Genomic DNA, 25,534 nt, shown 5'->3' on the forward strand with positions numbered 1-25,534 from the left:
GACGGGCAGCGCATGCATGGCGTGGATTCCTGGGCTAATGGTTTAGCGGACCCCCCCCCCCCCCCCAGAGGCCTGACCAGTCCATTAATGTGGTCTTGCATCCACTGACATATTGCTTAGAAGCCTTGACGTTATTCTTCTTGATTATTGGCTCTTTCACACGGAGACCCTGCAAAAAATAGCATAAGAGGAATCGTGATGGCATTTTTGTTTTTTCACACAGAACCCAGCCCGGTAGTGCCGCAGCTGTATGTACCTCCGACTCGGTGACACAGCACCAGAACTATAACAAAATCAGGTCTTTTTTTTTACACATCATCCAACAATATCATTGCTTTCACACAACAACTCAGTATTGTGTTGCGCTTTTACAGGCAGTATGAAGAGGGCAGAAGTACCTGGCATCTTGGAAGCGGAGAGTGAAACAAATTGCTTGACATTCTTCACATTCTCAGCCTGGAGTAATGGAATACAGACCGGAGGAAGCAGCAGGATGAAAGATCTGGTTCTGCTACAATTCTGCACGCTGGCCCCAAGAGGGCACTGTTGCATTTATGAACAAAAGCCAACCAAACATGACAAAGCAGTTCGACATCAACTGTATTTTTTCAGAGTGACGGTCGCGCACATTCAAGATGAGCTGAGGTCTCTGTATTGCACCGAATAGGACCGACTCGATTGGACCGATGTGTGAAAGCAACACTGGCTCCTTCCAGATTGCCTTCGAGTCAGCGCCAACAATAATTCAGAGACGCTGCAGCACTCGCAGACACGCCGACACTAAATAAAAAGACGGCACTTAGGAAAATAAGCGGTCCCGCCTGCTCCGAGCCAAGACGGGACGTGGTGCCATGTCAGTTCTGCGTTTAAAAAAACAGACTTTTCTTCCTCCCAAGTGGTTCAGCCAAGGTCTCCCGGCGGTTGGCCAATTCCCTTTTAGTCCATGGTGGACTAAACAAGCTTTCTCCAAATGAGGTCGTTCATCATCTTCAATGTAAACTCCATTGTTGCTTATAGCGGTGCAAAACAAACCCTGATGTTGCTTGTACAACGTTTTGAATTGAATTCATTCATGCTGTCACCAGTAGCCACATCCCATTGCAACCATCAATGTTTTTTTTCCGCGTGATAGGGTCTAATTAACGATAGGCGGAACCGTGGCTTATCTGGGTCATGCGTGAGAAGACGTTCCTGTTTCAGGAGTGGCATCAAGCTAGGCCAGAGTGTCCAGAGTCTAGACGGCCTTCACGCCGGATCAATTTCGAGGAGTGCTGAATGATGCACTTAGTGCTCTTGTCACCTTTTTGATCCCGACGTCCAAACATTTTCATAGGCTTCAGGAGGGGAAGAAGAATAAGGAACTGCATCGTTGGTATTTGATGATTTCAAATTAATATGCCTCGTTTGAAGTAGAAAGTGGTTACGGATTAGAATTCCATTAAGATGCATTCAAATGGAAGGGGGTTGGAATTACCTCTGAAAATGCACTCGGGAGTTTCGGAGCAGATGCGGACGGGAAACAAAGTGCTCCACGGCGGTACCACCAGATGTGACCGTCAGCAAAAAGTCAATTAGGGAAATAGTTCAGATGAAACATTTTGCCTTCGTTTCCCTACAATGATTGGAAAGTAATGACACATTTCATTACATAATGATTTATTTCATTCCGTATTTAAATAATACATGAAACATTGAATGAATAAGATTTATATGCATTTATTCATTTGTTTGATTGATTTAATGACCAAATATTTCATTAATGAATGATATTTTTCATTAAAAATGTCCTGTTGTATTTATTCATTTTGTCACTTTTGGTCCTCCATATCGATTCGCCCTTTGGTTCTTTTGATGGCGCTTCGATTGTATTGATTGGAAACTATATCCTATATCATCAATATATCTCCTCACATATATATCCAATGGTGTTCTTGGATTGATGTGCTCTCCGAGTAGACCGTATTTGTCTTTGTCACCAGTCAGGAGTCAAACTAGGTCAAAGCTTTGGCTTGAAGTCCTCTGGGCGAGTGCAACCTTGTGCCAGCAAGTCATTTCCACTCTTGCTTTTGTTCCCCTTTGCCGTGACAACAAGTGGACCGCTGCTTCTTAAGGCATAGTCCCCCCCCCCCCCCTTTAATCACCCCGTCCATTAGTGCGTTCTGTTATTGTCGTGTGGATTTCAGGACGTTTTAGTGGCCTGATTCTTGTCCCCGTGGCTTGGCGCATTAAGACGAATTGGCTGCAGCAGCTCCTCCAGGTCTTGTTGTGCTTAAGTGCGTCATCTCAATATTAAACTAAAAAAAAAAATGACAGCAAAAGTGTCGCAGTGTTGATTACTTGCCAGGTATCACCTCATTTCCCCGAAAAAAATAAAACCTCAGTCCAAGGTTGACCATCCTTTTATTTTTCTTGGAACTTGTTTTTTTAATTTAATTTAATTTATTTGTATTATTATTATTTATTTGTGGAGAACGTCCGCAAAGATCTTTGACTTCAAACATTCTTACAAACTTACTTTTTGGCACCACGTGAGCAAAGGCGAGCTTTTTTTGACACGCATTCAAGGGCATATAATAAATCTTTATCTGAAAATGCCATTACATAAGAGTCCATTTGTATGCAGCGTTTCCGCTGCCATTCAACGTAGGTAGGCTGAAAAGTCGTTAAGACAAACAACAGCCAGACTGCTTTCTGGCAAAACTACAACGTGCCACTTTGGCTTCATGATGAGCCATGGCGGCCAAAAGTATTCCTTGAAACAACCATTTAATGAGCGTTTCTTTCGAAGTCGAGGGAAAAAAACTACCAAAAAAACAATCAACAGACAGATGGGAGCAAACTGCTCATCCTCCTGCCGGGACAAACGAACCCCCTTCATCCTCCTCTGCGCTTGCTCCTCCGCAGATCCCATTGTTTCCAGAGTTCCTGTTATTTTCTTTGAAAATAGACACTGGCGACATTTGCCTCCAACACTCGGGCCTCTGAAAAGGCACATTTAACTCTGACCCTTTTAGTCGGATGAACTCTTAACTGCTTTTTGAGAATTTTTTTCATCTTTCAAGGCTGACTTTGATTGAAAAAAGGAGTGAAGTATTGCTTTTCAGGGAAAGAGCACAAACAAATCAAACGGAGGTGCTGCGTGAGTGCGTGGTGGGACATGTTCCAGGAGGTGTCAATGTCTCCTTCAGTCAGAGTGCTGCCCACTTCCATGCTGGCGTGGTTGGAAACCCCACCTACCCCCTTTTTGCTACCCCACCCCTTCCCTACAATCCCCTCCTCTCTTGCTCCGGTTCTGCAAGAGGAATCTCGGGCAGCGTTTTAATTGCGCTGTGCTTTAGTCGGTCGGGGCTAATGAGCTGGGCTCCGGCGGACCCGGGCTGTCTTTCGCCACGGGGCCCGAGGCCATATGGAGTCCGTTGCCGTAGAACTTCACGTGGAGGTGAAAATGGGGGCTTGAAAAATCCAGGTACAGCCGACTTTGTGAGCGAATGAAGACGGAGTGAAGGAAAGGGAGGAGGAGGAGGAGAGCGAGAGGGAGGGGGAGAGAGAGAGAGAGAGAGAGACTCCTGAGGCAGCAAATGAGACAGAGCAGGGAAGCGTGAGAGGTAAAAAAGAAAGGAGCGAGGAGGAGGAGGAGGAGGAGGAGAGGGGCCCCGTTGAGGAGAGAGGGAGAAGGAAAAAAGTTGGGAGAAAGAAAAGAGAACGGGGAAGAAAAGAGCTGCTTGAGAGAAGTGGGGGAAACAACAGACAGGAAGGAAGGGGAGGGGAGGGAGGGAGGGAGCGAGACGTCTTGGGTGGAGGGAGAAGAGGTGGGGGGGCGTGGCGGCGGCAGGGGGGGGGGGGACGGGGGGCTGAGCAAAAGTTTCATCGGCGGCACGAGATGAGGAAAACAGAATGAGTGAATGACGGGACTTCACAGAGCCAGGAGAGGATTTTCCGACCCCTTTTCCATGCGAGCCTCTTTGGACATGTACACGGAAGGCGGGGAAGGACGCCGATTTCTCCAGCCCAACGGCGTCGCCGCTCCGTGCGCCTACCGGCACCGCGATGGCCCGGGGTACCAAGCAGCATCCGCCACACATCCGGACCACCCGCATCTGGACGGCCACGGAGACAGCCAGCCTCTTCGTGTTAAGGACGCAGGGGGAAGGGCGTTCAGAGGTGGTCCCTGCGGCGCTCACAAACAGCCTGTCTTCCTGGGGCCCGGCCCCTTCAGCCACTCACAGGACTTGGCCCGACTCAGTCCCCCGTGGGAATTGAAGCCAGCCCAGTGGAGCCGCTCGTCAGAACTGGCTACGAGACACTGCCAGTTTTTCAGGGAGCGCTGTGAGTGTGCGGCGGCGTCCAACCACAGCAGGGCACACCCCTTTCACGTCCGGATACCGCATCCACTCCCTCATCTGCGGGTCAACGGTCACGCCTGTGGATATAGCAGGAGCCTGCACCATAATGTTTGGGCGGACAAAGGAGAAGATGCTTCGACTTGCATCAAGCAAAACGGCCATTCGGAGCATCCCTTTGCCACCGCTAACGGCCACTGCGCACCCAAGCAGAGAAGGGATATCCGACTGGACTCGGGTGGATCCGGGGAGAACTGCAACGGGCACCATCGCAAAGCTTTCTTCCCCACCGAAGTCCCGCAGAAGCACTTTGACCGAGACAAACGGAAAGAAGTTTGCATCCGTGGTCCGGCCGCCGTCGATCCAGAAGCGCCCATCATTGACGGAGCTAGCCGGCAGGATTTGGTGAAGGATCAGATCCGACAAGTGGTGACGAATCTGGAGGACGTCTTGGGAGGTTTGAAGCAGGTTCACGTGGAGATGAAAGAGGTAGGTGTCCCAACTTTTCAATTGATGACACTTCAGTCGACAAATCCGTTTGTTCCCATCAGGTCATTGAGCAGATCGATCATCTGACGGCCAGTATGGACCTGAACGAGGACCCGCGCAACGTGGCTTGTGGCTCGACAGGCGACGCTCATCCAGGGGAACCGGCCGAGTGGTCGAGGCGTTCCGACGAGGAGCGGGTCATCCTGAGAACAAACTCTCCATCCCCGGTTCATACGGCGTCCGTGGTCAAAACTCGCTGCTTCACCCCACCGACTCGCACAAACCACCCCAAGCACACAAACGGCCATCCGCCTCTGATCTTCTCCGACCACAAAGCGGACAACCCGGAGTCCCGTTGGCAGCACCTCAATCCTCAAGTTGTCGTGGGTAACAGCACGACGTTACGCTCGAGGACTCAAAAGCCTCCGCTGTACCCGCACAACGGGATTTGCGGCAAAGACTCGCATCCATCCGGCAAAGCCACGAGGACCCCCGCGGACGTCTGGAGAAGTCGCCACAACAACAGCATGCTATGAAGAAGGGGAGAGAGAGAGAGAGAGAGAGAGAGAGAGAGAGGTGGCAGCGGCAGTGATAAGGGGGAGGGGGGGCTCGAAACATGACACCCTGCGGCAGTGACCGGAGGTCAACGCAATTCCGAGCAGGAGAACAACTCATGGTAAGTTCACACACGCACACGTTTCTTACTTGACATGGCAGCACATCAAGGCTGAGATCTGATTGGCCAAAAATAAATAACACAATGTAAACACACTTGAAGCGCTATGAAATTAAGAGAATAGAGTCTCGGAAATGAATCGATACAATTTCAAGTGTACGACCATTTTGTTTGTAACTACGGATAAGTGCCTCCCTCATCCACCGCTGCTTTAGTCAATGACGTCGGCCATGTTTACAGGCAGCTCAGTTCCAGTCGGGAACTCAATTGCGGCTCTCTTGCTTGTGACTAAAAAGGCTTTTATGTGTTTTTCGTGTGTGTGTGTGTGTGTGTGTGTGTGTGGGCGGCGTGTGTCTGCATTTGTTGATGTCACATGACTTCCCAGTCCACGTTGTAAAAGCTGTTTTGTTGAAAACCTCAAAAAGTAGTGGGAGAAAGAAAGGAGATACAAATATTACATTATGATAATTAGAGATTTTTAAGATTAGTTTCAAAAACTCTCAAAACAGATATCTGTACTTTCGACAAAAACGCTGATTACTTTTCCAATCTTTGCGGATGACATAAAAAAGACATATATACACATCAAGTCAAATGCAATTGACAGATTGAGTAAATGAATCAGTCACCACAACTTTTCCAAAGTCCATTTTTGACACAACTATATAGCACGTGAATTATTTTGCCATCTTTTTCCACAAGTAGTGGCGCTAATAGTGCTTCCCGCTTTCTTGAGATTTCCAAGCCCACTGGGTAATTACATTTTTAAAAAAATGGTCTATTCAGCATTCAAAACCGAAGACACAAAGACAGATAAAATCAAGAGGCGCAGACTTTTTTTTTTTTTTTTTTTTGCAGTGTGCATTAGTCATGCCTGAACTGGTAGTTGGCAGCAGCTCAGATGCACATTTTGGCACAATCGCCTATCGCCTGCAGTCTTGTGACACAATGAACGAGTCATCACATTTACACCCTGATCACAGCTCTGACTCACAATTGCCATAATTAACCTTCCGTCGACTTTTCTTCTTCATCCCGATTACCCATGACATCAGCAAAGAAGCCCACTTAGTCGTAAATGTTCCCAAATTTAAAAAAAGGCCCACCTTTGCAGATGTTGTGGTTGACTCCCTGCAATGCCCTCTTGTGGACACTATGTGCAACTACATGGTATTTTTCTTTTTATGGGCAAGCACAGTCTGGTTTCAATCATAAAACCCCCTGGCCACCTGCCATCCGGACTGAGGCGAGCGCTCGGTATATTTGCGGCGTCCATGCGAACCAAACCTCCGCCGCAACGGGGGGACATGAACGTGTTTCTCTGCAACGCTTTTATTCATTTTTGAGGAGAGCTGAATTTGGTTTTAAAGGAGGCAGACGGTATTAGGCAATTGTTTTCGGCGGGCGCTCTGGCTTCCTCCCGCAGCCCCAAAACGGACATGTTAGGGGGGGGTTCTCAAATTATAGCTGTGATTTGGGAGTCTGGGAAATAATTTGTCTGCGTACCTGCCAATTGGAACTTGCAGCAATACAATGAAATGGACTGAGCCAAGTCACCACAAACGGCACAAACCCCAGTTTACAATTACCGACAACTTTGAATGAGACCGAAATTTGACACCATTTTATAGCATGTTAGGAACTTGGAAAAAACACTAAGACAGCAAATAGGTGAGTTTTCAGTGACTAATAGAGAATAGGCTCCCCCCCCCCCACTGACTAGTTAACCAGATTCTCCCAGAAATTCAACCATTCACATACAAGCAAATAAAAAGTCCCATTTGTGTTCAGCATCTCTCTTAGCAAACAGCATCCTTTCAGATTCAAGTGAGACCGTTGACATTTCAAACCTTTTGAATCTCAAGGATTTCGTCACCCTGAGTGGGTTCCATTTAAAATGGCTGCCACAACAGATTGGGTGTAAAGTTACTCAGCCACACATACATCATTATTCACTTCGGAGTCAACTAACAGTCAAAATGCCAAAGATCATATGTATCATTATTTTGCCTCACATATTTCAGAAAAAAGCCACAAGAAAACTTGGTTCGTTTGAGCAATTACTTTTTGTGGCTTTTTTTTAACACCACTTATTCCATAAACAAGAGCAGCCAAGAGTAAGCGTTAAGAATATTGGTGGAGGTATGTAATTGACCTAAAAAATGCTTCAAAGGTCAACCAAATGAAGCCTTTATTTCTTCTGGTTTCAGCCTTTTGGGTGCTGGAAGGTCATAGGAGGCAAAGTTCACTTTTGCTCCATCGTTGCATCGCAAGGACTTTTTTTTTTAACCTTTTCTTGATTTGAATTGAAGACGCTGCCTCAACCTGTGCTTGTATCCTCGCACTTTTTTCTTCATCCTGATATAACCGATCCTTTATATTTTATTCATTCCCATCAAGGCATGAAGGTCTGACAGCTTCACAAATACAGTATCCGCAAAGACTACCATGGACAGCAAAAACCAGGTCGTTTGAGTTTAAAAAAAATAGATAAAAACTCAGAGCAAGTGAAGAAAATATGGCTCACAAGGACGCCGAAATAAAGGGCCTCCTTTTCAGCATGGGAATAGACGAGCACAGCTTTTTGCGTCACTGCCAATGTTACTTAACGAGAAGATCCTTGAGCTGAAGCACGGCTTGTACGTAAAGTTCAATTTGATGAAAAGATGTGAACTCACAAAGGTGGGTAATGTTAATCTTTTGGGTTTCTCTTGTGAGGATGTCTTTCCAGCCTCGGGGCCAAGATAATCCTGAACGGAAAACTCTTCCCCCGTGAAACCTCTTCCATTCCACTGATGCCAAATAAATCGATGGCAACGCCAAGAGGACATGCGCTGCTTCCCAGGAGGACACGTGCCCGTAGTCGGTGTCATCCGTCTTTTGGAATTGAACAAACGAAAGCATTTAAAGTGACTAACGACTAATTAACTATGTAACCAGAAAAAAAAAAACTCTGAAATTTTACTTGGATGGATTACAGGTATATTGGATTGTTCCATTGACTCTGGGGATCGGGGCTATCAAATTGGGCTCCTCCAAACAAAATAACTAGCAATAAACCATTAGTTCAGGACTTGGGCTGTTATTCTTTCATGTACCACTAGAGGGAGCCCGTAGACCATACTTCGGAAATCACTGCTTTACAATGAATGTGAATTGTGCACAGCTGAAAATCAAAGTTATCTTTTATGACCAAATAAATGGACTGGCCTTAACAGCAAACAGTCAGTGGCAGCTCGAGTGAATGTAGTCGACGTGTATCTTTAAAGCTATGTTTGAAAACAATGGATTTGTTTCTTACTGTATGCCAGATGAAATGGAAGTGTTCTTCTGTGTGAGTGAGTGTGTGTGGGGGGCGTTTCTCAAATAAATCAATTTGACATCCCAATTATCCAGTGGAAGAGATAATGTAGCTCTGAATGTCCTACATTTTAACTTTGAAATAAAAAAGAACTGACTCAAGCATATCTGCGTCCTTGTCAAGATGGATGAAAGATTCATTCCCCGCAAAAATAGGGAAAAGTCAGGTTTGATCAGTAGGTGGCATTAGATGATCTCATTTCTTCTTCTCCTTTTAGCCCAGGCTAGCTTTGGCCAGCATCTGCGTGAATGTTTGTTTAAACCTTGTCTGAGAATTTCACCCAGCACGAGCTCCTGCTGCTATCACACCGCCTCGGCCCGACAACAGGTCCAGTCATCTCTGAGCCACCTGATTGATATCAAGTATGTCTAAGATATATGTGGCTATTTTCAAAACATGCTCCCAATTTCCCTTTGGCTAAGACACACCCCAAATGTATAATTGCGTGGTAATGAATACGATATAACGATTTCCTTGAGTGTCTTTGATACGGCCCAACGCAGCCTTCGTAGGCCCACCACGACGGCACCGCTGGTTGCCGTCAAGGCTTTTCAATCACGCTGGGAAGAAGAATGCATTTTTAGCGTTTTGTAAATACCGGAGATGCTCTGGAATTTCAGGCGGCGAACCAAGAACAGCACACGTCTACTTGCTTTTGTCCGCCACCCGTAGCTGTATTACAAGACTCTCAAGGACAGAGTACTCAGGTTGCCTCGTAATGAAGCTGCTTATTGCCAGAGGAGGCTGATTCAATGGGTTTGAATGTGGGCGAAGGGTAAAACTCAAAAAAAAAAAATAAATCTCATTTGTGTGGGTCTGGAACAGATCATTTTTGCTGCAAAACTCTTGCAATAGTTACATTACAAAATCCCCATCGGCCCTTTGGCTGATCCGGACGGCACCAAACAGATGGCTTGCAGGTACACAGAGACAGAGCAAGGAATCAACAATGAAAAAAAAAAAGCACCCCTAAATCCTCCCTCTGCGAATACCACCCAAGTCACCATACCACCCAGCTGGAAAGAAAAACATTTCATGACGGTTCCCCACTCAAGACTCGGAGACTTCCAGGCCGTCTGCACCGACCGGCGGGCGCTGCTCTTAATCTCAAGCGGATGACGGAAATGCCGAGGAATTTCTCTACTCCGCGCCTGAAGCGGCTTGCCATCGTGCTTTGTCGCTTTTTACGTGGCCCTGGTTTTCTTTTTGACTCCGTAAGGAATGTATCCAAACGCCATCCGGAAGATTGTCTCCCTTGCAATGACGAACTTGTTGATGCTCGGGAACTTTGCTTTGCTCTTAGCATTTCAACTTTTAACAGTCGGCAAAAAAAAAAATCACAGCACGCTTTAGCGACACCACAACCTGAGTTGGACTTGTATATCCAGCTGAGGTGAAGTCCACAAGCAGATGGTGGCTGTGTTTTGTGTTGTACTGGCGCAGACCCAACTTGAGTGTTTTCCCGAATCAGCGTTGGCGCCAGGCCCGACCATAGACGGCTGCAGATGTTGGTGCAAAACTCCGCAGCTGAACAAACAGCGGCGAGTCTTCTCTACACCATGACATGTTTAAAATGACACTCGGGTCCAAAAAGATGTTGGCCAGCTGAGTTGGGAGAACTGTACATCAAAGCGGTTGATGAAAATGAGCCAAAATTCAACCGTACCCCTTTTCAGCATCATGCTAGCACACGTGTACAATTGGAAAGCAATTGCTCATCAGCCATATTTGATGCCAGAACATTCTGGTCTGAGTCGAAGCGGACAGGAATTGGGTGGACTTTCCAGACATCTTGAATAACACAGACAAGGAAGCGTCTTGGCAGCGTTGAATGTAAAACCTTTCCAATTGGGATTGATCTCTCTTGTGTCTTGATAGCACGGATGTTAGGAACCTTCATGTATGTCTTTCCCTGCTTTCGCTTGTTATTCCTCTCAGCACACCAGCAGGAAAGAAACAAAAGCCCTTTGCATGATGACTCACTCATGTTCATGACAACTGAAAACACATTTCGATCTCAACCGGTGGCCTTTTTCATTTTCAACCACGTGCTGGAGGAAGGGCGGCGGAGAAGGCATTCATTCATGCGGCTTTCACAGAGGCCTGTCAGCAAACATGCCGCCTCCTCTGCCTGCCTCTGCCTGCCTGCCAAGTGTCTCTCAATCTGAAGCCGCCGTGCACAAAGACCAAAGCAAAAATACCTGGAAAGTCACTTCACTTCCTCAAGTCGTACCGATTGATTGTCAATATCTCAGTTCACACACATTTTTGGGTGGTGGTGGTGGTGGCCCTGTCAGATGCGGTACTGGCTCTAAATGTCCTGTGCATTTTAGTCATCATTTCATATGTAACGTTGACCCCCCAAGAAAATATTCAAATGTTGACATTGTGCTGATATTCTAACAATGGACAAGTGCAACTTACTTTTTTATTTTGCAAACTCAAGCCGAATCAGTATGGAACGTGTGAAGTTTGCAAAACTTTCAAAGAAACGCATTTTTAAATAAATAAATAAATAAATAACTAAATAAATAAATAAATAAAACTCACCATTCGTGATACTTCAACGTGACGTCATGTTTAGGAAGGTCACGCCATAATGCCTAAGTGTCTTGTTAGCGTCATTTTTAGCACGCAGTGTTGTCTGTGCATTATATTATTGGACATCCGATTTGGGCAATAAAACGTCCACTTTTGATGATGCATCTCTGCCCCCTTGTTACCGTTGTTTTAAATCGAGCGGCGATCCGGCTAGCCAAAGATAGCGCGACATTAGGCTAACGTCAACATCCTGTTTAGGCTGTCGAAGTTAGCCTCCAAATTATTTTAGGAAAAAAAATTAAAACTTTTTTTTTTTTAAAAATAGATTTCTTGTTCTAATATTTCGGGGGCAAAAGGCTACCATTTATGGGCAGTGCAGCAAACAAAAAGACCTCAATCCTTATGACAGTTTTTATTGTATCAAATTCTGCCATACAATAATATTAACAAACATGTTCAAGCATTAACAGTTAAACACAAATTTAAGGAATATTGCACAACCTCTCTGAACACTTTAGCTCTTAGTTTTTATTATTGGCAACAAATTCTATTCAAAATTCTCAACTCTACAAACAGCTTAGGGGTCTGTAAATTCTAACAGTGCTCAATTTATGTCCCAAATACACATGTTTGAAGGAGTGCTAAAAAAAAATAAATAAATTGAATATTTTTTTTAACAAAAAAAGTTGTAACTAGTTGTACTTTCAGTTGTTTTTTCAAGAACAAGTTTTTTATTTTTCTGAATAAAAATCCATACATTTGGAACAATTGTTGTAAATTTCCAGAATAAAAAGTTTTGTTAATACTCAAATATGTGAGTGGCGATTAATTCATCTTCAAGCGCTGACCGTCTTTATAGATAAGTCAACTCGTGGACTAATCAAGAAATTGATGGAACCCTGAGTCCCTTGCACTATTTGCTTTCATTGAACATGACATAAACACAAAAAGGATTATTATAAATATCATTATGCTTTGACAGAAAAAAATAACACGACATCACAGAAAATACCATTCAAAAAAGAAAGTAAAAACAAAACAAAAAATCTTCTAGGACCATGACACGTTATATACAATAAAATTGTATCTAATGGAACCTCTCAAGCTGGACTGACTCCAAAAATAAAATACAATCATCCAAATGTGAAGAGTTTCTGTTCAAATTCAAGGAATCTTCACCCGCTGAAAAAAAAAGAATAAAATATGAGTAACATGCATTCACATTGGACATCAGTAAATATCCTTCCAGCACCTTGTTACTTGACAGTTGCGTGTCTGAACGTAAACCCCCGTGTAAGCGATGTCGCATCTCACAACGTTGTTGGTGAAGTCCGACTCCAGTACATGGAAGTTTGGGTTGACGGTGACCTGAGAGCGTTGTTAAAGCAAGATTAATTGTACTTTAAAAAATAAAAAAAATTAAAATCACCTTCAAGACGTAGTTTCCTGGCGTGACGTCAGTGATGTCGATCCACTGGCAGTCAATGTTGGCGGCGTAGAGGTCGTGACAGCCCGGGCTCAGTCCCTGTAAACAAGACGTTCAATGTCCTCAGGATGTTTCTTAAACATCTCCCTAAAGTTGAGTTGCAAGATTTCAACATCTCATGAAATCTATTGAAAATCTTCTGAAGTTTGGAAAAGTCCCCAAATTTGGACTTCAGCTGATAACAGTAGGAGCCCCGAGTCGAGAGAGTTCACCTCACCTGTGTGTGAGCTGTGCAGGCGTAGCGCCGTCGGACCCCCGGGTCGCAGCCCGTGTCCTCCAGGCAAAAACTGGCCTTGTGACCCTCGGCCACTTTCTGGCCCGTGGCGGCGTCCAGGAGGTCGTAACTGCTGAAGGCCTCCATGCTATGGTAGTGTCTGTTGAAAAGAATTACGTTTTATCGCGAGTATGGTTCCCCAAATCAAGGGAGTGTCTTACTGGTGACAGCTGTGCCAGTCCCACTGGTGCCTGGGCTTGACAGGGAGGAAGTCGGCGGTGCCCTGGTTCTTCACCTTCTGCGGGAAGCGTAGGAGCACCCGGAAGTCGATGTCTCGTACCGAGGGTCCGAAGGCTGACCTGAGCGGAACATTTAGAGTTGTGCTCCAAACAAATTCGAATTCAAGCTTAAGAGATGTACATGGGTGGTTCTGGGTGTGTGTTCTACCTGGCCAGGCAGTCCTCCTCTGCTGCACAACGTAACGCAAACATCTGCATGCGCTGGATGTAAGCGCCTGCTTGGATGGCGTACGGGTCTGGCACCAGGTCCGGAAGCCCTGGGAGAACACACTTCAAAGTTGCCACTCTACACAAGAAGTAGCCATTTGCTATAAAGAGGATTTATCTTGGGTCTAATGATTAGGAACAGATTTCAATCTGAGATGCAGCATTGCCAAGCTACCGTTTTGAAAGTATCTCGTCCCGTATCCCGCGTTCGGGACTCGTCGCGCGTGGGCCCCCGCTCGTCCCCTTGGGGGGTAGATGTTGTACAATACCGAATTGCCGAGGGATTGGAGCGAGTCGTCATTAAACATGCCCTCCGCTTGGTTGGAAGCCTCCTGCCGGTGATACGGAGCGGGGGGGCCCGGGTCTCTTTCCGGGTACCTGAAGGCATACTGCGCGTCGTGGAGTGCGCGAATGGGTTCTTCCTCACGTCCGCGGGGGACGTTGAGCCGCGCGTCGGCCCACCTGAGGGGGTCCCTATTGAAGTCCACACGGGGGTCGACGACCGCGCCGGGGCGTTGTCCCGAGCGCACCTGATGCGCTCTGGGGTTACCGGGTGTCCTCACCCTGCCGCCGGCTCCCAGCGCTCGGTCTCGGCTGCTGACGTAAACGCGCGCCGGAGCCTCGAACTCGGAACCAGTGCTCATGATGCTGTGGATTTGGCCGTTATTCTCCCACTGGATGCGGTGACGCCAGGGGCGAGCGCGCGCCGGCTCAGGGTGCTGCTCCTGCCCGCCGATGACTTGGAATAGTCCGTGGGAAAGATAGAAGAAGAAGACAAGAGACGCGATTGCCATGACAACCAAACTACAAGCCCTCGAGTGGACAATCAAGAGATTTCACGCGCGTAAACGTCTTGTGATGCGTGCCTTTTTAGGTCCACTTTTGTCAGAACTCGGAGTGGGTTGGACCCCATTGCCCCCAGCCCCACCCAAGTCATTAATGCAAACCTTTTTCTTTAACCCTTCACTTCCAGAGACAGGTTACTGAGTAAACTTTAACGCACGGGTGTTAAAGCGGGCGGGGTGTGGCTTAGGCTGCAACTTCTTGACACCACTTCGCGTAGGATGTATAATTTCAAATATATATATATATTAAAAAAAACATTTTGTTGTTGTTCAAAGTGAATACATATATATTAATCATGATCACAAAACTATTCAAACTGTAGAAATGTGTGGCAAATATTAGAGGATTATATATTGTACTACAGTAAAAGTACCACACGAGGGCAGTGTTGTCAAACTATTTGACCACTGATCTACCTCCCACCTCCCGCGGGCACCTTGGCAACGTTGTCCACATTGTTTATTAAACATAATGTGCAACAGCATCTTCCTCATCGTTTGCCAAGCAGCGTTGCTTTTAAACTGTTCGGATTTTATACTAACTTGGTTGTTCAGAAAGTGTTGAACCTCACTCTTAACTTGCTTGTCAACAGCGCCTTTCTAATCAACCTGTTCAAATACTGCCCTCAGGTGGCCAAAGACAATATTGGTTCTCGTTTGTAAAGCGGTTCAGATGGATGGATGGATGGATGGATGGATGGATGGATGGATGGATGGATAGCTAGACAGACAGAGGGACAGAGGGAGAGACAGACAGACAGACAGACAGACAGACAGACAGACAGACAGACAGACAGACAGACAGACAGACAGACAGACAGACAGACAGACAGACAGACAGACAGACAGACAGACAGACAGACAGACAGACAGACAGACAGACAGACAGACAGACAGACAGACAGACAGACAGACAGACAGACAGACAGACAGACAGACAGACAGACAGACAGACAGACAGACAGATAGATAGATAGATAGATAGATAGATAGATAGATAGATAGATAGATAGATAGATAGATAGATAGATAGATAGATAGATAGATAGATAGATAGATAGATAGATAGATAGATAGATAGATAGATAGATAGATAGATAGATAGATAGATAGATAGATAGATAGATAGATAGATAGATAGATAGATAGATAGATGAAATATGAACCTATAGAGCATCATGGAAGTTGGGACGTGACACCTAACTCTCAAAGCTGACATTGTCACACCGTGCCCATATGAGCTTGTCTTCCCTCTTGCCACATGGCATCAACGCCACCACCCAACTGTCAACCCGTCCAAATAGGGCCAGTTCTATTCTCGGTCTTCCACGTCCCGCCCAGTGGCATTCCCGCTGGCTTTATAAGAGCGCTGCAACCTGGGCACTGGTTTGGCGCAAGACCTCCCTGATCAAGACATGTAAAAGGCACAAATAATAGCCAGTAAGTATTATGATATGACGCTGAATTGAGACTTAATTGTGTGTGGGAAGTAAAGCAATCACATCCAAATGTTACCACCCAAAAAAGGTGGCAAACTAACCTTTCCTTTTTGCTTGGGAAATAAAACATTGGAATACTTGATGCTTTGAATATATGTTATTATCTGTAGGTGTCCTCCACGGCCTTGCTTCATGAGCATGATGATGATATATGGAATACACAACTTAATGATAAGAGCCACACACTGCAGGTGAGATGCTTAAAACCTTCTTTTCATGCTCTAAGAGATAGATAGGTAGATTGAGACTTACTTCTATTATTTATATATATGTATATATATATATATGCGTGTGTGTGTATATATATATATATATATATATATATGTGTATATGTGTGTATGTAAAATATATAATACTTAATAGAATTAAAGTAAAAAAAAATATATATATATATAAATATATATATATATATATATGGCTCTCGCACAGCCACCATGTAAGGAGGGCCTGGTTGTATTTTTGGTAGTTGCTATGGCAATTGCTGACGTGAGGGCTCGTTGTCGAGTAGTCACTTTACCCCGCCTACGCCCGGCAACTGACCCGTGGTCCGGTGGCATGTTTTTAAAAATAACTCCCTTCCCTCCTGACACCTTATGCCTTTGGTCTGAATATGAAATGTCAGGCCAGCTGCCATCTATCTACTCAAGAGCTGGTATGTGAAGACCCACACCCCCTCGAGTGTATCCACTCCAAAGGTTTTGGTAACATATTGTATGTGAATAGACTTGCCAGACATTTTGTTCAACTATTGCACTAATATTTGACCCCTTCTAATTTCGGATTGATCACACTTAAAATGTTGTCAATTTTGATACAGTGGTACCTCAACTGCAGCTGTTGTGCAATGCACTATATTAACTTGTCTTGTATTGTATGAGGGACGACCACTATTGAGTATCTCCAGATTTTTTTCGATGCTATATGTTTAAATTTTTTTATATATATATATATATATATATATACACTAATCAGTAAAATAAAAGAAATCTAATATTTAAAAAAGAGAAATAATAAAATATTGCAGTGTTGTCACTGGCAGACCAGTAACATGTAGACATTTACATTTTTGAATTATTTATCATCATTATTTGTTCTAGATTTTTTTATCGCCTAAGGAGATTTTATTTTTGTGTTAATTTTGATTCCATTTTATTACAGCAGTTGTAAAAAAAAAAAAAAAGATAATCATACTGTTCCTGCTGTAATTCATTGCTGATCGTAAATGTGTGTATTTGATTTGATCTTATCTGTAATCTCATAAAACATGAGTGCTACCGAGTGAAAAACACAGCAGGAAACAATGGAGTGCTTTGTTGACTTGATGTATTTTCACTTTGACAAACGTGTACAGCAACATGTACAGGTATGTTTGTTCAACCCGTGCCATAGCAGGAGTGGCTTTTTTTTTTATCTTTTCCGGACAGAGTGATTCATTGATACAAAAGACAATGTTACTATTTACACATTCTACAAGGCATAGCCTCCATGTCATCAAACCCTTCGTTGATATTTACATTATCTATACACAAGATCTTCTCAGCCACAATCCTGCGGTGGAGAGACAAAACTAACGTCAGTGTTAAACATCCCCAAATGAAATACAATTAAAGTCAAAAGAAAAGATGACTAGAACGTACCTAGGAGTTATTGAGGAGGGTGTTCTGGATGCTCTCAAACACCATGGAGTAGATGTCATCTTTCGACATCATTCCATCAAGGTACTCTAAAAGGGAAAAGTCAGCCGTTTTTAGAATGTTGGAAAGGCTGCAGACAAGTTCAGGTTGCATTTGGGGCTCCTTTTAGTCTGATGATTAGCCTGGTTTAGCACTCAAGCTAACTTGCTTAAACTGCCTTGTTTTTTGCTTAGCCCCGTTTTAGCAGGCTAGTTGAACGTGGACGATAACGCACCTATTGTGTCACATTGGCTCTCCATTTCTTTGCGGTGCTTAAGATACATGGGCCAAACGTGGCCGTCAAACAGACCGGGCGGGTCGGGGACTGTGTAGGTTCTTGTACTGCGAAGACAAAATGGGAGCAGTTTTAGAAGACTGCCATAACTGACTGTTGGTCAGAGAGTCTCCTACCTTCTCCTCATCTTGCACTCCTCATAAGGAAGTGAAAGGTAGAAGCACTTGTCATACACGTCCATGAGAGGCCTGCGGAGAGATGAGATCCGGTTAGGATGAGATTTGAGGTCCGCCGGTCGGCAGGGAGGTGACCCACTCGTAGTTGTAGATGAGGAAGCCCTCCACGATGAGAATATGGATCCCCTTCTGATCCGAGTGGCATTCCTCGGCTTCGGGTGACAGGCTGACGCCATGGGAGCGTGCGAACTTGACCGGGTTCTCCTGCCAGGCTTTCACCGTGCTGACCATGGCCTCCATGTCCATGGCTGAGATGACTGGGTTGAAAAGAAAGAAAAGCCACTTTCAGTAAAGTGGGCCTCACCAATGTGTTGCTAACACACGAGTCACTGTTAGTGAATACTGTGTGTTTTTAGGTTTAGGATTGGATAGTTACCAAACCAAAAAAAAAGGGAAATGTGTAGGAAAGGAAAAGTACATGACTGCATATGGATTTCCCGCGTGAAAATCCATTCTTACCATCCCACTGTCTAAAGCCGTCCTCCCCGACTTCTATTTGATCGGGTTTCTGAAATAACAGTCACCAGTGAAACATGGCTGCAACCGAGTAAGCCGTCGCAGCTGATTGCACCTGGACAGGGCAAGTCAAGGACCCGGCCGGCTCCACGTGAAGGAGTGCACGATCTTTTGGTTGGATTCGTTTCGGAGTTTAGCGTCTTCACAAATCCAATGGATGAGGTCTAGAAACTTGTTCACGTTACATTTTTTGCTGTCGTTCATCTTAAGATCCTACTGACCACAGATCTCCAGGTTCATTTGGAGGATCAGGATGCATAAAAGGGACTAAACAAAATGATACCAACCGAAAGAAGGATGAGACAAAACCATTTGGAATTCTAATCTGTCAAAGGGACGAGATATCTTGCAGAAAAGCACATTCGTTTGATGGATTCCATGGTTTTTCATAGGACGGTTTCTCGTGGTCCACCTGGCTGATTCCCATTCGCTTATTTTAGAGTGTGACTGTCTTATCTATCCATGTGATTGGATTTTTGGCACCATGGAAATGACTTTACGCTTGCTTTCATAGGTAATCGAGGCTCAAAACGTTTTTTTTGGACTAGAAGACGCTCGTTCTTGATGATTGGCTGTCCAGGAGACAATCAGCCACTTGTGTTACGAGGCTACTGCCACGGCGGGACAGAATTGTAAGTTTGTGTCCTCATCGATGGAGCGTACCTTCATCGCCATCGCCTCTTACCTTGAAAAAGTCATCCTGGTGCACCACGCAGCAGTTGGGCAACGTTGTGAGCAGTTTGTGAGTCAGGGTGGTCTTGCCACCATTGGTCACTCTGTGGAACGGATAAACGGAAACCACCTGTGAAGTTAAGAATTTTGGATGGAAGTGGCTCAGAAGGATACTCACCCTCCAATACCGATGATGAATTTCATGTTGGTCGCCTTAATGTGGAATTCAGTAACTAAAAGATGGGGAACCCCGCTACGCTAACACTCTCTCAAAGCCTTCTCTTCCTTCTCGGCCCTCAGTCGTCCCCCGCCTTTTACTACTTCATTGATAGACAATCTCGGCGTGGGCTATTTAAAGGACAAAGAGCCGCCCGGAGAACCAATGGGATTGCCTTTCCTGGAGGAGGCTGGCTCTCATTTGCATTCAAGCCCAAAACGGTTTCCACCTTTTATGGCGGGAAGGTTAGGGTTCAGGGTCAGTGTGAATGTGGCACCTCAGAAGCTTCTTAAAGCGCTGCTTTGATGCCGAGCTGCCGCAAGATTTTAAATTTAAACTCAAGTGAATCGAAAGCGTTTCAAGTGGAAAACCATCGAGGCGGTTTTAGCGAGCTATATTTAGCTTCCTCGCCGTCACGTGCATTTCCGATATAACCGTGCGGATTTTGCGGCGGCGAGCCATGTGGCCGGCAGCCCGGGCGCGTCATGCCCACCCACCTCCAAGGGGTCGTAAATAAGACAAATATCCTGCAGCTTGGAAAGAGTTGCTGACTAACGACGAGCTGCATATCATGAGGTACATTCATTTGATCGGCCGAGACGTAACAACAACTATATCAGGAAGTGTGAAATGGCAACGAGGCGAGTAAAGCATCACGACACGTGCAGCATGGCAAGCATATTTATTAGACCTCCACTACCCCTTTTTTTAAATATTACAAACAGCATGTCACATTTTTATGAAGAGGAATTAGTTTCATTTGTTGACAATTGCCATCAGGCAAAAAACGACGCCATCATGACGGAAAACAAAGGGATTTATAGAAGCATGCCACTTTTGCATCGTCCGCAGAGGCAAATGAATCGACCACATAGCATTCATAACAAAAATATGTAAGCTATTTTTTCCCCCCCCTTCTGAAAAATAGGTATACACAATCCCTTGATGCGAAGGAAGAGAGTAAAGCTTTTCAGTACAACCTTGACGGGATGTGAGTGACAAATGATTGTCTTGCATGTTTCACATCCAGTGTGGCGGCCATCTCATCTCCGGCAATCCTCAAAGTGCTGCAATGCAAACACGCACGGTTCAGTTGGTTGACACATGCAACATTTGTTAAAACATCATAGCAAATGTTTATTTCAAGGTGAAAAGACTGTCAGTTGTATGTTGGACACCCTGACAATACGCCCCCTAGTGGTGTTATGCAGCAATGCAATGCAACATCATTGTTCCGCTAACGCCGATCACATTTTTAAGCTTCTTGTGTCGTCTGTATATAAAGAAGTACGAGAAAAAAAAGTTCCCTCAAAATATCGTGAGTAAATATTCCCAAAATTGCCCGCAATGGGATCATATGAAATGTTGCCTGTGACTTAATAATTGAAAGTGTGTCAATGCATCATCTCCCCCTGCTTGAACCCTGTCGTGCATTCCCAGACCAGCTGAAGGCTTAAGTGAGCTGGCGTATGAAACGTTCCCGAATGGCGGGACCAGCACAGTGCAAATTTCCTCCGATTGCCGGGCACCATATGCGACGCGGATCAATTTGCCGGCTCGGGTTGGCCCGGGGGCTCGCTCTTTAAAAATAGAACCTATCAGGTGTGTACGGGACAACTTAAAAAGATTAGCAGCTGTGCTTTATGTAACGCTGGTGTCTTCGGGAAATATGAGGTGTGAGGATCATGTGACACACACACACAAACACACACAAACACACGCTGGGGCAGCATGTCACTTAGCACGCTTTAAGTAAAGCCTCAGAAAAGCAACCAAAAGGAGCTCTACTTCTACTGCTGAATGCTAACCAATTTTTTGCAGAAGAATTATTAGAATTTTTACAGCTGGAATAAATTGGCAGGATTTATACAAGTTACAGACAGGACTTGATATGATTGGATAACTCCAGTATACCTTTTTCTAACATCTCACTCATTATGCAATTTGTTTTTAACGACATAACTGTAATACCATCTTTCAAGTTGTAGTATTCTTGAGTTTTATTAGCCTAGTTGATGATGTTAGTTTGCAAGTCGTGCCAGGGCGGAGTGCCTAAGGAGCGCAGCGTTAGCGTGATTCGTCAAAGTGTGTGTTTAATGTCGTGGCTGACTGTAAAGTCCCCATCACAGCTGCTCCATTTGGCCAGCTACTATATATGGGCGTTCCTGAGCCCAGAGCTCGCCTTTGCTGACATTATCAGCCCCTGACCCGACCGACCCTGCACTCTTTATGGCGGCACCTATCAAATTGTGCATTCTATAACTATATTACACTGCCCCCTGGTGGCGAAGGTTCTTACACCAGAAGGAAGCTTGAATTCAAATCATGACACTAAATCAGTGTCATACTTTGCATTCTTTTAAATGATATTCTTAATGTATGTTCCTATGAAAAATCATCTTATTGAAAATATGTCGCAATGTCTTTGTTATTGTTTTATGGGCAGCTAGAGTGGAATAATGACATTTCATTGCCTTCAATCTTATTGTTGGCCATTATGTCAGAGAGGCAAGCTTTCTTTTTTTTTAAGTGGTTCGAAAAGCACGAGCAGTCGCGTTATGCCAGCCCTTACCTTTGAATCTCAGATGTCACGGCCAATCTCAGCCATCGTTGACTTTGGCCTGGAAGGGGGGAATGGAGAAGATGTCAGGGTCATTAGGACCATGACACTATTGAATCACCCGTAGCCACAACTCATTTTGTTTCTTCGGTCATCGCTGTTTGATTAGCATGTCGAAACGTGTGAGTGTGTGTACAGTGCAGAATGAGGTCACCTTTCTTTGGGCGGCAGCGTGTTGGCGTTCTGCTGCTCTTGCTCCAGTCTACATGCAAGCAAACACACCATCAATCTGTGCAGCTATTAGTAAATGGCCTCCTTGCGCAGAAACTCACTTGGCTTTTATCTTCTCGTCATCGTACCTGAAGAGGCGGAGGAGATAAGCGTGTCAAACAAAGCCAGCGTTAAGTGATGCAGATGTTTGCTTTGGGGGGGCTACTCACTGCAGCACGCACTCGGGCACCTGCACATGCTCCATGGGGATGAGCAGGCTCAGCTCGTCCAGCGTGTGCACGTAGCGGATCTTGCTCAGGAACTTCACGCTGTGGCACGGATAGAAAGTTGCAGGAAATTTGAAAAAGACTTTGGTTTTTTTCTTTTATAAAAACTCACTGACCTGATGAAAGGTCTGGAGATGGCCAGGATGGTGCGGATGAACCACGTCGGGTGAACAATGATCAAACACTTGAGGTTCTTCCTCAATCTGGCAAAAAAAACATTTCAGTGTCACTTAACCGTTTGACGACCACACGAGCCAACAGTCTTACTTCCTGTCAATCATCTGGTAGCATCTCTTCAACCAGCCAATGCCGGGCATCTTCCTGCGTGGCGTGGCTCCATTCAGGTAGACGATCATGTAGTCGTCGGCCACCAGCAGTTCCAGGCTGCTCACCACGTACCTGAACGCACACAAACACACACACATGTGAGTGAACAGTCCCCTTCCAATCTCCCTTCCAAAGGACCTACAGGAAGAGGTTCTCCATGATGTACGAGTAGTCGTCACAGCTGCTGTCTGGGAGGTGGCAGGCTGCAAACACGATGATGGCATTCAGGCCTTCTCCGTAATAGCCTGAAAGCAAATAACCGTTCCATTGGGGTTCCTAACTGGAGTGAGTTGGAAGAATTGGAATTGACTGTCATTTTTATTTTCTTTCTATTTTCTTCACTGGTTCCTGAAAGACAGGACATGTGGAAGGACATCAAGCGACACAGGGAAGGGACCCCCGCTCGATGGCAAGCCGACAACTCACCCCCGTGCGTGACCACCCTGAGGTACGGCCTGATGACCTGCATGTCGATGCGCTGCTCCTGGTCACCGATGATGACCGTTCTCCACAGGCGGCCTGACGAGTCCCTCTCCTCCTCGCCTTCGCCCGGGAGACACTTGGCGCTGGCCACCGGGGTGTCGTCTGGATAGAAACGAGAAGTGAGCGTTACCGTCTAGGCTGACCTTGATAAATATTATTACACTAAATCTTTTAATAATTAATCAACACATATTGCTTTCCATTGTGCTTTCCCGCTCACCTTCCCACTCCAGCTCATTCCCGTTATTGGCAAAGTCCAGCGAGTCGGTGTCGTCGGGGGTCTCGATGTCATCCACGTTGATGTCCAGGTCGTCCGAGAGCAGCGAGCCCTCGCTGTGCTCCAGCGATAGGTTCATGTCGGGGGCGGTCAGCGTGCGACGCTTGGACTGGTCCCCGGTGGAGCCTCCCACATTCAGACTAGTGGGGGGGTCTGAGCCACAAAGCCGCTAAGGTGAACGTTACAAGGCATAAAAAGAAGACAAAAGCATGTCTATGGGTTACATACTGGTGGTCCTGTTGTCCGTCAGGCCACATGAGGAATCGCCATCTTCTGGGAGAGGCCTGAGGAGATACGCAACTTAATGGACACAACATTAGGTACTTACTGTACTGCATGCCTTGAGGAAAAGAATGAAAGTCATTCTGGGAGACATCACCGTACTCATTTGAACTCCCTAAAGGACATTCAAGCGGTTACCTGGGGAAGTCCTCATCCTGCCACTCGTCCTTCACCTCCATGCTGTCCATGCGTAAAGTGGCCTCGGCTGTCCCCATGGCGTGTGCAGCTTGGTTGAGAATTGGCTCGCTGAGTTTGAAAAATACACAAATTGGCATGAGCTATATTCAGCAATTGTTTTCAATGTTCACATTTTATGACAGTCAACAAGATTGGATTTGATAGTAGACTGCGTCAATAATGTGCATATAAGGGGAGGGTTTATTGTACAGTCCATTTGTTCACTGGTATGAAAATGATGTGACACACACACACACACGGACGCACACGCACTCACAGGAAACAAAAAAACAACAGCAGCTATATGACTAAAAGGCCTTCTGGCAACAAAATGCTGCCCGCCTTGCGATCAGACTCAAAATGGAGGTGGAGAATTGCATTTTGTAGCTCGTTAAAGGGATCAGGGGCCAAAGGTTAAAAGAAACCATTATCGCTAACATGGCCCGCAGCGGGAGAATGATGACGACAATATGTCAATAGAGCAAATGCTGAGTGACGCTCGAAGCAAAATTCAATAAACAGCCATTATAAAAAAAACATGCAGGACTGCAAGGTAAGGTCAGTTTGGATGCATGTGACTTTTCATAGTCGCCAAGGTTCAATAAAAGGCTTTAATGTTGATCAAACCATGGAGGGGAACTTCACTGAACACTCCAAAACATATTTATGAAAATGTGTATCATCTGAAGGGAAACTTCTCTGATCAGCTGTTCAAACACAACAAACGACATCGGCGCCAATACAAGCGGGCTGCTGCGTGCGTTTACTCACCGTGTGATGCGATGACAACAATGCGCCTTCAAAGACGGCCGAGCATCCCCGGGCTGGTGTCTGGGAGCGGTCCTTTTTACAAGCGGGAACGGCCAGCTGTTAAATCCATCCTAGCGGACATCTCGACTTTTTGGATGACCTCCAAAAAAAAAGAGCAGGGAAAAAAAAATCCTTGTTTGTCACCTCTGCGTAGTATCCTCTCTGCTAAAGCCACGCCTCCTGTAATCCTGCAATGGTGATGTCATCCGTATGCCGGTTATGTAATCAAAGCAGCCTCCTCTTTAGAACTGAATGGCTCCAGGATAGCACGTTTCTCCCTTCTCCGTCACGTTCCTTCAATTCATCATCGGGAGTGTTTATTTTTAAAATGTACTCACGCACTGGCCAGTGTGGAGGTTTCCACTCTGCTGTTTCTAGGCAACCGTATCCTCCTCTTCATCCTCCCTCGGCATCCCTTTTAAGCTCTCTCACTCTTCCTGCTGCCGCACGTTAACATTCTTCCTCGGGCTCACCCGCCCTTCTTTCATCACGATGCACTAAGCTCTCAGGCCAGTGAGTTAGTGTGGACAAACGAAGGCTTGTCATGTCCTAATGCTTGCCTTGCTGTAATTGACAACAAAATGACAAAAACAAAATATGAAAATTAAAACATT

At 45.5% G+C, this 25,534-nt stretch overlaps 4 protein-coding genes and 1 long non-coding RNA gene across 10 annotated transcripts; 2 read left to right on the forward strand and 3 right to left on the reverse strand.

The window, feature by feature from the left end:
* Positions 1-3,840: 3,840 nt before the first annotated feature.
* On the forward strand, positions 3,841-8,967 carry LOC133165894 (uncharacterized). Of its 2 annotated transcripts, none has more exons than XM_061295792.1 (3): positions 3,841-4,829; positions 4,892-5,505; positions 8,224-8,967. In XM_061295792.1, exons 1-2 carry the CDS (start codon positions 3,903-3,905, stop codon positions 5,363-5,365), a joined length of 1,401 nt encoding a protein of 466 aa, XP_061151776.1. In that variant the 5' UTR covers positions 3,841-3,902; the 3' UTR covers positions 5,366-5,505; positions 8,224-8,967. The 2 variants fall into 2 exon arrangements, with proteins under 2 accessions (XP_061151776.1, XP_061151777.1); XM_061295793.1 differs by having other exon boundaries at positions 8,237-8,967.
* Positions 8,968-11,804: 2,837 nt separating this feature from the next.
* Positions 11,805-14,589, reverse strand: LOC133166188 (protein-lysine 6-oxidase-like). Its single transcript, XM_061296232.1, has 7 exons — positions 13,789-14,589; positions 13,555-13,663; positions 13,329-13,466; positions 13,111-13,267; positions 12,837-12,932; positions 12,660-12,775; positions 11,805-12,589 (listed from the first exon to the last, which is right to left on the reverse strand). The coding sequence occupies exons 1-7, from the start codon at positions 14,405-14,407 to the stop codon at positions 12,583-12,585; spliced, it is 1,242 nt and encodes a 413-aa protein (XP_061152216.1). The 5' UTR covers positions 14,408-14,589; the 3' UTR covers positions 11,805-12,582.
* A 1,226-nt stretch (positions 14,590-15,815) lies between these two features.
* LOC133166086 (uncharacterized) lies at positions 15,816-24,736 on the forward strand. Of its 4 annotated transcripts, XR_009717693.1 has the most exons (7): positions 15,816-15,898; positions 16,068-16,148; positions 23,247-23,339; positions 23,406-23,493; positions 23,608-23,825; positions 23,902-23,971; positions 24,055-24,736. It is a non-coding gene; the product is annotated as an uncharacterized LOC133166086 (long non-coding RNA). The 4 variants fall into 4 exon arrangements; XR_009717691.1 differs by having other exon boundaries at positions 23,608-23,971; XR_009717692.1 differs by having other exon boundaries at positions 15,817-15,898; positions 23,902-24,736.
* LOC133166084 (nicotinamide riboside kinase 2-like) lies at positions 17,262-19,629 on the reverse strand. Of its 2 annotated transcripts, XM_061296085.1 has the most exons (8): positions 19,469-19,629; positions 19,304-19,394; positions 18,562-18,610; positions 18,182-18,359; positions 18,043-18,114; positions 17,867-17,973; positions 17,596-17,681; positions 17,262-17,506 (listed from the first exon to the last, which is right to left on the reverse strand). In XM_061296085.1, the coding sequence occupies exons 1-7, from the start codon at positions 19,492-19,494 to the stop codon at positions 17,596-17,598; spliced, it is 609 nt and encodes a 202-aa protein (XP_061152069.1). In that variant the 5' UTR covers positions 19,495-19,629; the 3' UTR covers positions 17,262-17,506. The 2 variants fall into 2 exon arrangements, with proteins under 2 accessions (XP_061152069.1, XP_061152070.1); XM_061296086.1 differs by lacking the exons at positions 18,562-18,610; positions 19,469-19,629 and having other exon boundaries at positions 19,304-19,386.
* On the reverse strand, positions 20,173-24,908 carry LOC133166083 (caytaxin-like). The gene is made up of 13 exons (XM_061296084.1): positions 24,882-24,908; positions 24,072-24,179; positions 23,880-23,935; positions 23,595-23,804; positions 23,318-23,476; positions 23,034-23,136; positions 22,832-22,963; positions 22,681-22,767; positions 22,508-22,606; positions 22,400-22,426; positions 22,282-22,329; positions 22,080-22,128; positions 20,173-20,574 (listed from the first exon to the last, which is right to left on the reverse strand). Exons 2-12 carry the CDS (start codon positions 24,146-24,148, stop codon positions 22,089-22,091), a joined length of 1,038 nt encoding a protein of 345 aa, XP_061152068.1. The 5' UTR covers positions 24,149-24,179; positions 24,882-24,908; the 3' UTR covers positions 20,173-20,574; positions 22,080-22,088.
* Positions 24,909-25,534: the final 626 nt, after the last annotated feature.

This window comes from Syngnathus typhle, linkage group LG13 (genome assembly GCF_033458585.1).
Source record: "Syngnathus typhle isolate RoL2023-S1 ecotype Sweden linkage group LG13, RoL_Styp_1.0, whole genome shotgun sequence".
Lineage (NCBI taxonomy): Eukaryota > Metazoa > Chordata > Actinopteri > Syngnathiformes > Syngnathidae > Syngnathus > Syngnathus typhle.

What these genes read in the sequence shown, in the direction of transcription:
- LOC133165894 (XM_061295792.1), top strand. Translation starts at nt 3,903, where the DNA reads ATGACGGGACTTCACAGAGCCAGGAGAGGATTTTCCGACCCCTTTTCC. An exon ending in TTCACGTGGAGATGAAAGAG is followed by an intron (nt 4,830 to 4,891) that starts GTAGGTGTCCCA and finishes TGTTCCCATCAG; the next exon opens with GTCATTGAGCAGATCGATCA.
- LOC133166188 (XM_061296232.1), bottom strand. Translation starts at nt 14,407, where the DNA reads ATGGCAATCGCGTCTCTTGTCTTCTTCTTCTATCTTTCCCACGGACTA. An exon ending in GACGAGATACTTTCAAAACG is followed by an intron (nt 13,664 to 13,788) that starts GTAGCTTGGCAA and finishes GTGTTCTCCCAG; the next exon opens with GGCTTCCGGACCTGGTGCCA. An exon ending in GACTGGCACAGCTGTCACCA is followed by an intron (nt 13,268 to 13,328) that starts GTAAGACACTCC and finishes TCTTTTCAACAG; the next exon opens with ACACTACCATAGCATGGAGG.
- LOC133166084 (XM_061296085.1), bottom strand. Translation starts at nt 19,494, where the DNA reads ATGAAATTCATCATCGGTATTGGAGG. An exon ending in TTCCTCATCTACAACTACGA is followed by an intron (nt 18,115 to 18,181) that starts GTGGGTCACCTC and finishes ATCTCTCCGCAG; the next exon opens with GCCTCTCATGGACGTGTATG. An exon ending in GAGTGCAAGATGAGGAGAAG is followed by an intron (nt 17,974 to 18,042) that starts GTAGGAGACTCT and finishes TTGTCTTCGCAG; the next exon opens with TACAAGAACCTACACAGTCC.
- LOC133166083 (XM_061296084.1), bottom strand. Translation starts at nt 24,148, where the DNA reads ATGGGGACAGCCGAGGCCACTTTACGCATGGACAGCATGGAGGTGAAG. An exon ending in ATCATGGAGAACCTCTTCCT is followed by an intron (nt 22,964 to 23,033) that starts GTAGGTCCTTTG and finishes GTGTGCGTTCAG; the next exon opens with GTACGTGGTGAGCAGCCTGG. An exon ending in TACCAGATGATTGACAGGAA is followed by an intron (nt 22,768 to 22,831) that starts GTAAGACTGTTG and finishes TTTTTTTGCCAG; the next exon opens with ATTGAGGAAGAACCTCAAGT.